Source organism: Piliocolobus tephrosceles, chromosome 21, assembly GCF_002776525.5.
Source record: "Piliocolobus tephrosceles isolate RC106 chromosome 21, ASM277652v3, whole genome shotgun sequence".
NCBI lineage: Eukaryota > Metazoa > Chordata > Mammalia > Primates > Cercopithecidae > Piliocolobus > Piliocolobus tephrosceles.
In genome coordinates, this window is record NC_045454.1 from 30,145,809 (window position 1) to 30,158,148 (window position 12,340).

At 40.9% G+C, this 12,340-nt stretch overlaps 1 protein-coding gene across 1 annotated transcript in view; it reads left to right on the forward strand.

The window, feature by feature from the left end:
• LOC111529530 (zinc finger protein 675-like) overlaps positions 1-12,340 on the forward strand; it is a 41,094-nt gene that overhangs the window by 17,305 nt on the left and 11,449 nt on the right. Inside the window, 2 exon segments of the mRNA XM_023196432.2 lie at positions 4,486-4,612; positions 5,419-5,514. Of these exon segments, the coding sequence (XP_023052200.2) occupies positions 4,486-4,612; positions 5,419-5,514 (223 nt within the window).

Below are 12,340 nucleotides of genomic sequence, written 5' to 3' on the forward strand. Positions count from 1 at the left end.
ATGGAAACCTTTGGTTTCATCAAAAAGTGGCCCTGGCCAGAAACTTGCAGTTGTCTTCATGCTTAGGCACTGTCCACCAAGGGTCCTGAGTAGGAAAGGAAAAGAGAGAGAGAGAGAAAGAGAGAAAGAAAAAGACTTCCCTGTATGTAAAAGGAGAAAGGAAAAAATTAAGTCCCATAGTTTGGGCCTACCTCCTCTCCTGCCTGGCTCACCAAAATAAGTTACCAGTAGAAGGTCTTGACTGCGAGTTACCCAGGTTCTTGGCCTTTTGAACAAAGAATTGGATGAAACAGCAAAGCAAGAAAAGAATGAAGCAACAAAGGAACAAAACGGGTTTATTGAAAATGAAATTATACTCTGCAGTGTGAAAGTGGGCCCGAACAATGGCTTAAGGTCCCAGACACAGAATTTTCTTGGGTTCAAATATCCCCTAGAGGTTTCCCATTGGCCACTTGGTGCTCACCTCATGTAAATGAAGTGGTGGCCCACAATTGCTCTGATTAGTTGCAGAAAGCAACCAATCAGAGGCTGAAGCGAAGTTACAAAGGTCACAGTCCTCTGCAAATATCTGATTGGTTGCAAAAACAACCAATCAGAGGCTAAGGTGAAGTTACAAAGTGTCACTTTTATTCAAATAGAGACTCAGCCCACAATCAGTCTGATTGGCTGTGATCAGCCAATTTCCTATCTGCCTCACAGAAAAGGTGGGGATTTGCAAAGGCAATCCTGTGATCTTTTTGTTACTTAGGCATGGAAAGTTAGTTTTCCTTTCCATTTAGGTCTAGGAATTCGGTGTGAAATGGTCTTAGGTTCCCTGCCTCTAGACCCTATTCTCCTGCCTCATTAGTACATGTGTCCCTCATGGTTTCCAAATGCAGACTTATTTAGACGTTGCTGCTTTCTGTTTATTCTGTAAACTTTAAAGAGCCAGCAAAGAATATGAAAATCGGTAGTCTTCATTTGAGAAATATTTGTGTTGTGACAAGAGTGCTGAGTGTAAGGGACTCCATGCTGTGCCTGCTTTCTCTAATGCTAATCATGAGCCCCAGAGGAGCATTGATAGGGAACATTAATGGGTTTAAAATACCCATTAATGGCTGACTGCTGTGGCTCATGCCTGTAATCCCAGCACTTTGGGAGGCCAAGTTGGGCGAATCAGTAGAGGTCTGGAGTTTGAGACCATCCTGACTGGTTGAAACTCTGCCTCTACTAAAAATACACAAAAAAATTAGCCGCTTGTGGTGGCAGGCACCTATGTAATCCCAGCTACTCAGAAGGCTGAGGCAGGAGAATCACTTGAATCCAGGGAACAGAGGTTGCAATGAGTCGAGAGCGTGTCACGGCACTCCATCCTGTGCTACAGAGCAACACTCCATCACATACACACACACGCGCGTGCACACACACACACACACAAAACCCAAACAACAAAAAAATTCATGAATGCTAAGTCTGCAGAATTACATCACAGAGAGTGGGGCCATAGTTTCCAAGTATTTTTTAAGCTCATTAAAGCTTTAAAGGCAATGCCCAGCTAAGTGGTTTCCAGCCCAGGTTTGATTTTTTTTTTTTTTTTTTTTTTTAGCGGGGGCTCACTCTGTGCCCAGGCTGGAGTGCAGTGGTGCGATTTCAGCTCACTGCAACCTCCACCTCCTGCGTTCAAGCAGTTCTCCTGCCTCAGCTTCCTGAGTACCTGGAATTATAAGCAAGCACCACGACGCCCGGCTAATTTTTGTATTTTTGGTAGAGACGGGGTTTCACCATGTTGGCCAGGCTGGTCAAGAACTTCTGACCCCAAGTGATTCCCCACCCCCCAGCCTTGGCCTCCCAAAGTGCTGGGATTACAGGTGTGAGCCACCATGCCCAGCCCAGGTTTCTAATTAAGATTACATGGCCAATTTGCAGAGATATCTACTTGTGCCCTATCCATGGGTCTGTTTATTCTTCTGGGCGGAGGTATCATGCTTTGTTTTTTGTTTTTGAGATGGAGTCTCACTCTTGCTCAGGCTGGAGTACAGTGGTCCGACCTCAGGTCACTGCAACATTCGCCTGCCATGTTTAAGCGATTCTCGTGCCTCTGCCTTCCAAGTAGCTGAGATTACTGGTGCATACCATTATGCCTGGCTAATTTGTGTATTTTTAGTAGAGATGGAGTTTTGCCATGTTGGCCAGGTTGTTCTCAAACTCGTGGCCTCGAGTGATCTGCCCACCTTGGCCTCCCAAAGGGCTGCAATTACAGGTGTGAGCTACTGTTCCCACCCATGTTGTTTTAATTAAGTGCCTCATGTGACTCTAACGTGAGGCCAAAATCAAGTATGAGGGGTTCAAGATACATTCATGAGAGTTAAGTTCCACCTTTGCTCTAAAGAATGGTCAAAGGGCTGGTTCTGTTTGGTTTGGTAGTGACAGGAAAGTGTGGCTCGTATTTTCATTGCTGTAGCAGAAATTGCTGGTGTCCATGGCAGGGGAGGGCACCTGAGGACAGAAGGAAAGAAACTTTTACTTTTATCTCCATGGAGCAGCTCATGGTTCCTGAATCTCTTCTGATATGAAGGACAGAAATGGGTGGACTTTTTCTGTTAGTCTTGGTCCTTCTGTCTGTGGGTATGATGGGAGCAGGTAAACATGTGGTATTGATACTTTTAAAGGCATATTCTAAAGATGCAGGTGTAATTTGTCCAGAGAATCGCATCTGAAAAGAATTTTCAGAGAAAGGAAAAAATGGCTTTTTTTCAGTTAAACATGTCTCAGATCAAGAGCTGTGTCCACTCTGCCTCCTGGAATGCCATGCGTTTACTTTGACTTCTCTACTTGTTTTTTTCCTCCCTAATGAGTTTGTTTTAACTACTTCTAAAAACTCTTATGATAGTCAAGACTCTGAAAAATATTTCTTTTCTATATACCAGAGCCTTCTCTACATCATGGCTTCTTATATGCCATGCAGAATTCTCACCATTATTTTATAATCTGCAATATTAAAAATGTTGCCTGTGGCTGTTGAACATGGGAAGGTGAAGGGGTGGCCTGCCTCTCCACACCTGTGGGTGCTTCTCGTTAGGTGGGACGAGAGACTTGAGAAAAGGAAATAATACACAGAGACAAAGTATAGAGAAAGAAAAGCGGGGCACAGGGGATCAGTGCTGTGTTTTCAGAGGACCCACACTGGCACCGGCCTCTGACTTCCCTTAGTATTTATTGATAATTATCTTTACCATCTAAAAAATAAGGGAGTAGCTAGAAAATAGGATCATTGTAGGGAGGAAATCAGCAGTAAGACATATGAACAAAAATCCCTGTAACATGAATAAGTTAAAGGAAAATGCTGTGCCTTGAGATGCATATGCGAACATCTCCATAAACCTTTTAGTGGTATTGCTCCAGCAAGCCCCACCTTATTCCTAAAGGTGGTCTTCTCCTTACTCAGTAAACAAAGCACACAATGGGTATTACCCGGAGATGTTCCAATCCCAGGGAGGGGCAGGATTTTTAACCATCAAGCTTCTTTCAGGTACTTGTTTAACAAAGACACATCCTGCACAGCCCAATATCCTTTTAACCTTAAATCACCTTCGAACATGTCTCTTGCAAGGACAAAGTTGGGGGTAGGGTCACAGATTAACAGCATTTCAAATACAGAACTAAATGGAGTCTCTTATGTCTACTTCCTTCTATATAGACACAGTAACAGGCTGATCTCTTTCTTTTCCCCACAGGAAGGTGTAGATACTCAAGATTTCTATTGGGAAAACCTGGGGTCCTTAGTAAAAATGGGGAACATCTAATGTTGAGGTTCCATCTGTGTTCTCAATTAGCTATTATTTAAACAAGATAGCGTTTTACACAGAAACTTCTGAAGCACTCAAAAAGGTACATGTTTGTGTTTATGTCCTTAATTATATATATATATCTTTTGTTGTTTTTTTGTTTGAGACGGAGTCTCACTCTTGTTGCCCATGCTGGAGTGTAATGGCACGATCTCAGCTCACTGCAACTTCCACTCACCACAGCCACCACCTCCCAGTTTCAAGCGATTCTTATGACTCTCCTGCCTCCGCCTCCTAAGTAGCTGGGATTACACACATGCGCCACCACGCCTGGCTGATTTTGTATTTTTAGTAGAGATGGGGTTTCTCCATGTTGGTCAAGTGGGTCTTGGAACTCCCAACCTCAGGTGATCTGCCCGCCTCGGCCTCCCAAAGTGCTGGGTTTACAGGCATGAGCCACTGTGCCTGACCTATTGTATATATTATTATCCATAAAATTATTATATATACACTGGTGTTGTGGCTCTTGTGCCACTGTTTTCTCAGGGTTAGAGAACACATAAGTAAATATTTCTCTGTAAAAAAAATCGATTTTATTGGATAATTTCAGTCACTCCTGTAAATCAGAACCAATTCTCATTACTCTCTCATTGTACCTTGAGTCATATTATAATCTCTGTTGGCTACCTGGTGAATATGTTTGTGTGTATGTGTTTTTCAGGGACTGTTGACATTTAGGGATGTGGCCATAGAATTCTCTCTGGAAGAATGGCAATGCCTGGACACTGCACAGCGGAATTTATATAAAAATGTGATTTTAGAGAACTACAGAAACCTGGTCTTCCTGGGTAAGGATAACTTCAACACACAGTTTCTTTTTGTTTTTCTTTTTGTTTTTCTGGCTCTGTCGCCAGGCTAGAGTGCAGTGGTGCGATCTTGGCTCACTGCAACCTCTGCCTCCTGGGTTCAAGCGATTCTCGTGCCTCAGCCTTCCAAGTAGCTGGGACTACAGGCGTGAGCCACCATGGCTGGCTAATTTTTTTTTGTATTTTTGGTAGATACACGGTTTCACCATGTTGGCCAGGCTGGTATCGAACTCCTGACCTCGGGTAAACCACTCGCCTCAGCCTCCCAAAGTGCCGGGATTACTGGTGTGAGCCACCATGCCTGTCCCAACACACAGTTTCTAATATACCGTAAAGATTTCATTTCTCTTCTTTGTAGAATGTATTTTGGTAATGTATGCTTTGAATAAATGAGTTTCAGATCCCTGTTTTTGAGAAAATCTTAAGGATTTGTCTGTATTGAGAAGAATTTCTTCAGTATGTTTCATCTTGATCTAAACTAACCACATTCCTGAGCTGATCTGTGTCCTTCAATTAGTGGTAATTTCAGAAGTTTAGTGGCATAAAACATTGTTGCTCACACCTTAAAATCTAATTGCCAACACAAAGTTTTGATTCATAAGTACTGGGTAATGAAATTAAGAACCTGCAAATTTAGAATATTTTCTAAGTATTTAAAAATTTCTGTTATAAGTCAGAATTTTGGGATTAATTTGCTATTCTATTACATTCTCTTTACTGAGCACATTACTAGGTTGGTAATTGGAGAATATGAGCAAGATTCATGTTAGTTATTTTTAATAAAACAGGTATTGCTGTCTCTAAGCCAGACCTGATCACCTGTCTGGAGCAAGAAAAAGAGCCTTTAACTATGCAGAGACATGAGATGGTGGATGAACCCCCAGGTAAGTGAGAGTGAAAGTGAATACAACAGGTGGCAAAGATGAGAGGTCCAAAGGTCAAAAAGAAAACCAGTCCTTAAAATGTGATCTGGGAAGCTGTGTTTTAAAGGAAATAGTTTTTGGAAAGCCTGAGTATTTTTTGCTGTCACATTTGAGCATTTTCTGTCTTATGCTTTTAAATTCTCTAAGGTTTCTATTTATGTTTTTAGTAATTTTCCTTCAAGTTTTCAGTGAGAACCAGTGTCCTTCATGGCATATAAGAGACTGCGCAATCTGAATCCTTACTCATTTGTTTTGGAGATACAGAAATATCTGCATAATTTTGAGAAACTCTGTTAAATGATTTTTTAAGTTCTTTTTTTCCATCATGTCTGAAACGTGTGAGAAGTGTTTTCTTTTCTATTGTTTTCTTTTCTTCTTCTTCTTCTTCTTCTTTTTTTTTGAGACAGAGTCTTGCTGTCTTACTCTGTGGCCCAGGCTGGGGTGCAGTGCTACAGTCTCGACTCACCGTAACTTTTGCCTCTTGGGTTTAAGCAGTTCTGTTGTCTCAGCCTCCCAAATAACTGGAATTACAAGCACATGGCCACCACACCTGGCAAATTTTTTGTTTTTAGTAGAGATGGGATTTCACCATGTTGGCCAGGCTGGTCTCAAACTCCTGCCCTCAGGTGATTTGCTTGGCTTGCCTTCCCAAAGTGCTGGGATTACAGGTGTGAGCCACTATGCCCCGCCCCCCCCTTTTTTTTTTCATTTTTCTACATATTTTATTTGTTTGTATTTCTATAGTCTTCAAATATAGTCTTGAAATTATAAAGGGCTGGGTGCAGTGGCTCAAGGGCCGGGCACAGTGGCTCACGCCTGTAATCCCAGCACTTTGGGAGGCCCAGGTGGGCAGATCAGGAGGTCAGATAAAAACTAGAAAGAAGCTTTCTGAGAAACTGCTTTGTGATGTGTGCATTCATCTCACAGAAATAAATCTTTTGATTCAGCAGTTTGGAAACCTGGCTAATACAGTGAAACCCCATCTCTACTAAAAATACAAAAAATTAGCTGAGTGTGGTGGCACATGCCTGTAATCCCAGCTACTCGGGAGGCTGAGGCAGGAGAAGCACTTGAATCGGGGAGGTGGACGTTACAGTGATCCAGGATTGTGCCACTGCACTCCAGCCTGGCTATAGAGTGGTACTCCATCTCAAAAAGAAAAGAAAATTATAAAGTATGATATTCTTCTCCTTTGTTTTTTTTTTCTCAAGCTTGCTTTGGCTATTTAAAGTATATCATAGTTTCATTTACATTTTAGAATTACATTTTTTATTACTGTGAAAAACAAATGCCACTGGAATTTTGATAGGGAGTCTATTGAATCTATAGATCATTTTCTTTCATGGACATAAAATATTTTCAAATTTATTTATGTCTTTTCTTTTTTTCTTTTTTTTTTTTTTTTTTTTTTTTTTGAGGCGGAGTCTCGCTCTGTCGCCCGGACTGGAGTGCAGTGGCCGGATCTCAGCTCACTGCAAGCTCTGCCTTCCGGGTTTATGCCATTCTCCTGCCTCAGCCTCCGGAGTAGCTGGGACTACAGGCGCCCGCCACCTCGCCCGGCTAGTTTTTTGTATTTTTAGTAGAGACGGGGTTTCACCGTGTTAGCCAGGAAGGTCTCGATCTCCTGACCTCGTGATCCGCCCGTCTCGGCCTCCCAAAGTGCTGGGATTACAGGCTTGAGCCACCACGCCCGGCCTGTCTTTTCTAATATATTTCACTGATATATCTCTCACTGTAAAGATTTTATACCTCCTTGGTTAAATTTGTTCTCAGAAATTTATTTTAATGCTATTGTAAATAAGATTTTTTTTTCTCTATTTTATCAGACAGTTTAGATTTATGGAACCCTAACTTGTATGTTAGTTTTATATTTTTGTAATTTACTGAGTGTATTTACAAGTTTTAATGTACTGTTTATGTTTATATATATATAATCATATGAGCTACAGCTAGCAACTTTTTACTTATGTGTCTTCAATATCAATTGCTCTTTTTCATTTTTTGACTAATTCTTCTGCCAGTACTTTCAGTGTTATGTTAAACTGGCAGCATTGACAATGGGCACAATATAGTTTTGCATTGGCATCTATATATAGAAGGAGAAGACAGCTCAAGTTTTTATAAACTGGTTTCAGAAGGTAAAGATCTTCTTTTGTTGGACCCTTAGGGTAATGGGGTGCCCTCTGGTTTGTAGTGGAGAGGGCTTTGTCACAAGGCTGCTGGGTCTGCACTAGGGTCTACCTTTAGTTGGCTTGTCCTAAAAAACTTGGGTAGTTTAAATTCCCATTTTAGACAGACTGAATTTTGACAGAGGATTTTGCTCTGTAGGACAGACACTAGGGCAGGTTTTTGCAGTAGGGTCTGCATATGGTGAGCCTTATATCAGAATGTGGATGACTACGGCTTTTAGCGGGTACCAGAAAGGATATTTCCAGGTCACTGTGTGGGTTTCTATATAGGCAGAACTGACCATAAACTGTGGCTCAGCGAGCTGGAACTGAGTCATTGAACTGCTTCAGGGACCACAGTAAAGGCTAAGGTCTGTAGGCCAGCTGACATGGCTATAAATGGGTATCTTCCTCCGGGCCTCTGGAAAAGCAGAATCTCTCCCAGACTTTGGCTGGGAGGAGTTTGGGATGATTACATAGTAGGTTCAGAATTCTAGTGGGACCAAGTTGAGTGGGCCATTTCCTAGACTGTAGTTAAGAACAGGGATCCTGTAGTTTGCACCTGAATGAGGGCCTGCCTTCTGAAAAGAAGACTTTTAAATCTTGGGCTTTATCAGAATTCCACAACTCCCTCTTTCTCTGGATCTCAAAGCTCTCAAAGGCACTTATTTTGAGATGGAGTCTTGCTACATACATAATTCAGGCTGATTTTGAAATCCTAACCTGAAGCAATTCTCTAAACTTAATATACCATGTATCTTTCATTACAGGTGTGAGCCATGATGCCTGGCCATCTCCTAAAGGCATTTTTGTCAGCGATGGCTGACAAATTGTCTTGCTGTGCAGGAGATAACAAAATAGGGTACCTTTTATTCTCCCATCTTATTGATTTCACTCCTGCTATACATTTTTATTCTTCATTTTCTATTTCAATTTTGTCTGTAATTTTACATTTAGAAATTTAGGACAATATGCTAGAATTTACATGTAATGCCTGAAGTAAATTAGGTAATTTGAAGGCACTCCATATTTACTAAAAACATTACTTTTAAATTTAGGCTTGATGTAGGTAAAAAGAATTCTATGATTTGCACCCATTTTGTCCAGCCTATATCTAAATAGTGTAATTTATTTGCAGATATTTGTTTTATATATCAGACACTCTAACTATATTCTGCAATATATATATTTTTATATATTTAACATTTATATATATTTAGCATTATATATATTTATGTGTGTGTGTGTGTGTGTATATATATATATAGCAATGTAAGGCTATTTTTTTGCTTCTAAAGTTGGATTACAGCAGTTTCATTTTATGTAACAATAGCATATATTTAACACATAAAATTTCTTTTCTTTTTTTTTTTTTGAGACAGAGTCTCACTCTGTTGCCCAGCCTGAAGTTCAGTGGTACAATCTCTGCTCACTGCAACCTCCACCTCCCAGGTTCAAGCGATTCTCCTGTCTCAGTCTCCTGAGTAGCTGGGACTATAGGCACACACCACCATGCCCGGCTAATTTTTGTACTTTTAGTAGAGACGGGGTTTCACCATGTTGGCCAGGCTGGTCTTGAGCTCCTGACCTTGTGATCTATCCATCTGCCTCGGCCTCCCAAAGTTCTGATATAGATGTGAGCCACTGAGCCTGGCCCAAAATTGTCTTTTTTTTTTTTTTTTTTTTGAGATGGAGTTTTGCTCCTGTTGTCCAGGCTGGAGTGCAATGGTGCAATCTCGACTCACTCCAACCTCTGCCTACCGCGTTTAAGCAATTCTCCTGTTTCAGCCTTCTAAATAGTTGGAATTATAGGCGCCCACCACACCTGGCTAATTTTTGTATTTTTAGTAGAGGCGGGGTTTTACCACGTTGGCCAGTCTGGTCTTAAACTTCTGACTTTGAGTGGTCCACCTACCTCGGCCTCCCAAAGTGCTGGGATTACAGGCATGAGCCATTGCACCTGGCCTTCTTGTTTTTTTAAATGCTTATTTATTAAGTTTCTCATTAGAGTCTTTCATTTATGATAATATTGCATTTCCTCTGGAATTGTACTGCCATACAGTGCATGCCAAGGATTCAGCATACCTGCCTTCCATGAGTAGAGTTACAATCAAATATTGCAGTTATCTGGACACATTATTATTTTTTAATTTATTTACTTTTCTTTTTCTGAGACGGAGTCTTGCTCTGTTGCCCAGGCTGGAGTACAGTGGCACGATCTCAGCTCACTGCAACCTCCACCTCCCAGGTTCAAGAAATTCTCCTGCCTCTGCCTCCTGAGTATCTAGGATTACAGGTGTGTGCCACCACGCCTGGCTAATTTTTTTGTATTTTTAGTAGAGACAGGGTTTCACCGTGTTGCCCAGGCTGCTCTCGAACCTCTGAGCTTGTGATCTGCCCACCTCGCCTCGCAGAGTGCTGGGATTACAGGCATGAGCCACTGCGTCTGGCCTAGACACATTTTTAATGCTACATGAGTGTTGGCTGCAAGATTTTATGAGTAAACATTTAACATTTAACATTTATGTATATTATACTTTTGCCATTCCATATTAGTGTTTTTTTTTCAGTTTGACATCTGTTTATTGTGTTTTTTTGTTTTACTATTTTAGACAATTTGCAATTGTTTGTACACGATAAATCTGTGGGATTTAATTAAGAAATAAATCAGCCATATATCTATCCCAGTCAGATTACATATGTGTGTTAATAAATTTGACCCCAATTTTGGTTATGGCTTATCTTGTATGTATTCTTTCTTAGCTGATTTTCTTTTTTTTTTTTTTTATTATACTTTAAGTTCTAGGGTACATGTGCATAGCGTGCAGGTTTGTTACATATGTATACTTGTGCCATGTTGGTGTGCTGCACACATCAACTCGTCAGCACCCATCAATTCATCATTTATATCAGGTATAACTCCCCAATGCAATCCCTCCCCCCTGCCCCCTCCCCATGATAGGCCCCGGTGTGTGATATTCCCCTTCCCGAGTCCAAGTGATCTCATTGTTCAGTTCCTACCTATGAGTGAGAACATGCGGTGTTTGGTTTTCTGTTCTTGTGATAGTTTGCTAAGAATGATGGTTTCCAGCTGCATCCATGTCCCTACAAAGGACGCAAACTCATCCTTTTTTATGGCTGCATAGTATTCCATGGTGTATATGTGCCACATTTTCTTAATCCAGTCTGTCACAGATGGACATTTGGGTTGATTCCAAGTCTTTGCCATTGTGAATATTGCCACAATAAACATACGTGTGCATGTGTCTTTATAGCAGCATGATTTATAATCCTTTGGGTATATACCCAGTAGTGGGATGGCTGGGTCATATGGTACATCTAGTTCTAGATCCTTGAGGAATTGCCATACTGTTTTCCATAATGGATGAACTAGTTTACAATCCCACCAACAGTGTAAGAGTGTTCCTATTTCTCCACATCCTCTCCAGCACCTGTTGTTTCCTGATTTTTTAATGATTGCCATTCTAACTGGTGTGAGATGGTATCTCATTGTGGTTTTGATTTGCATTTCTCTGATGGCGAGTGATGATGAGCATTTTTTCATGTGTCTGTTGGCTGTATGAATGTCTTCTTTTGAGAAATGTCTGTTCATATCCTTTCCCCACTTTTTGATGGGGTTGTTTTTTTCTTGTATATTTGTTTGAGTTCTTTGTAGATTCTGGATGTTAGCCCTTTGTCAGATGAGTAGATTGCAAAAATTTTCTCCCATTCTGTAGGTTGCCTGTTCACTCTGATGGTAGTTTCTTTTGCTGTGCAGAAGCTCTTTAGTTTAATGAGATCCCATTTGTCAATTTTGGCTTTTGCTGCCGTTGCTTTTGGTGTTTTAGACATGAAGTCCTTGCCCATGCCTATGTCCTGAATGGTATTACCTAGGTTTTCTTCTAGGGTTTTTATGGTATTAGGTCTAACATTTAAGTCTCTAATCCATCTTGAATTAATCTTCGTATAAGGAGTAAGGAAAGGATCCAGTTTCAACTTTCTACTTATGGCTAGTCAATTTTCCCAGCACCATTTAATAGGGAATCCTTTCCCCATTTCTTGTTTCTCTCAGGTTTGTCAAAGATCAGATGGCTGTAGATGTGTGGTATTATTTCTGAGGGCTCTGTTCTGTTCCATTGGTCTATATCTCTGTTTTGGTACCAGTACCATGCTGTTTTGGTTACTGCAGCCTAGTTTGAAGTCATGTAGCGTGACGCCTCCAGCTTTGTCCTTTTGACTTAGGATTGTCTTGGCAATGCGGGCTCCTTTTTGGTTCCATATGAACTTTAAAGCAGTTTTTTCCAATTCTGTGAAGAAACTCATTGGTAGCTTGATGGGGATGGCATTGAATCTATAAATGACCTTGGGCAGCATGGCCATTTTCACGATATTGATTCTTCCTATCCATGAGCATGGTATGTTCTTCCATTTGTTGGTGTCCTCTTTTATTTCACTGAGCAGTGGTTTGTAGTTCTCCTTGAAGAGGTCCTTTACATCCCTTGTAAGTTGGATTCCTAGGTATTTTCTTCTCTTTGAAGCAATTGTGAATGGAAGTTCATTCATGATTTGGCTCTCTCTGTTTGTCTGTTACTGGTGTATAAGAATGCTTGTGATTTTTG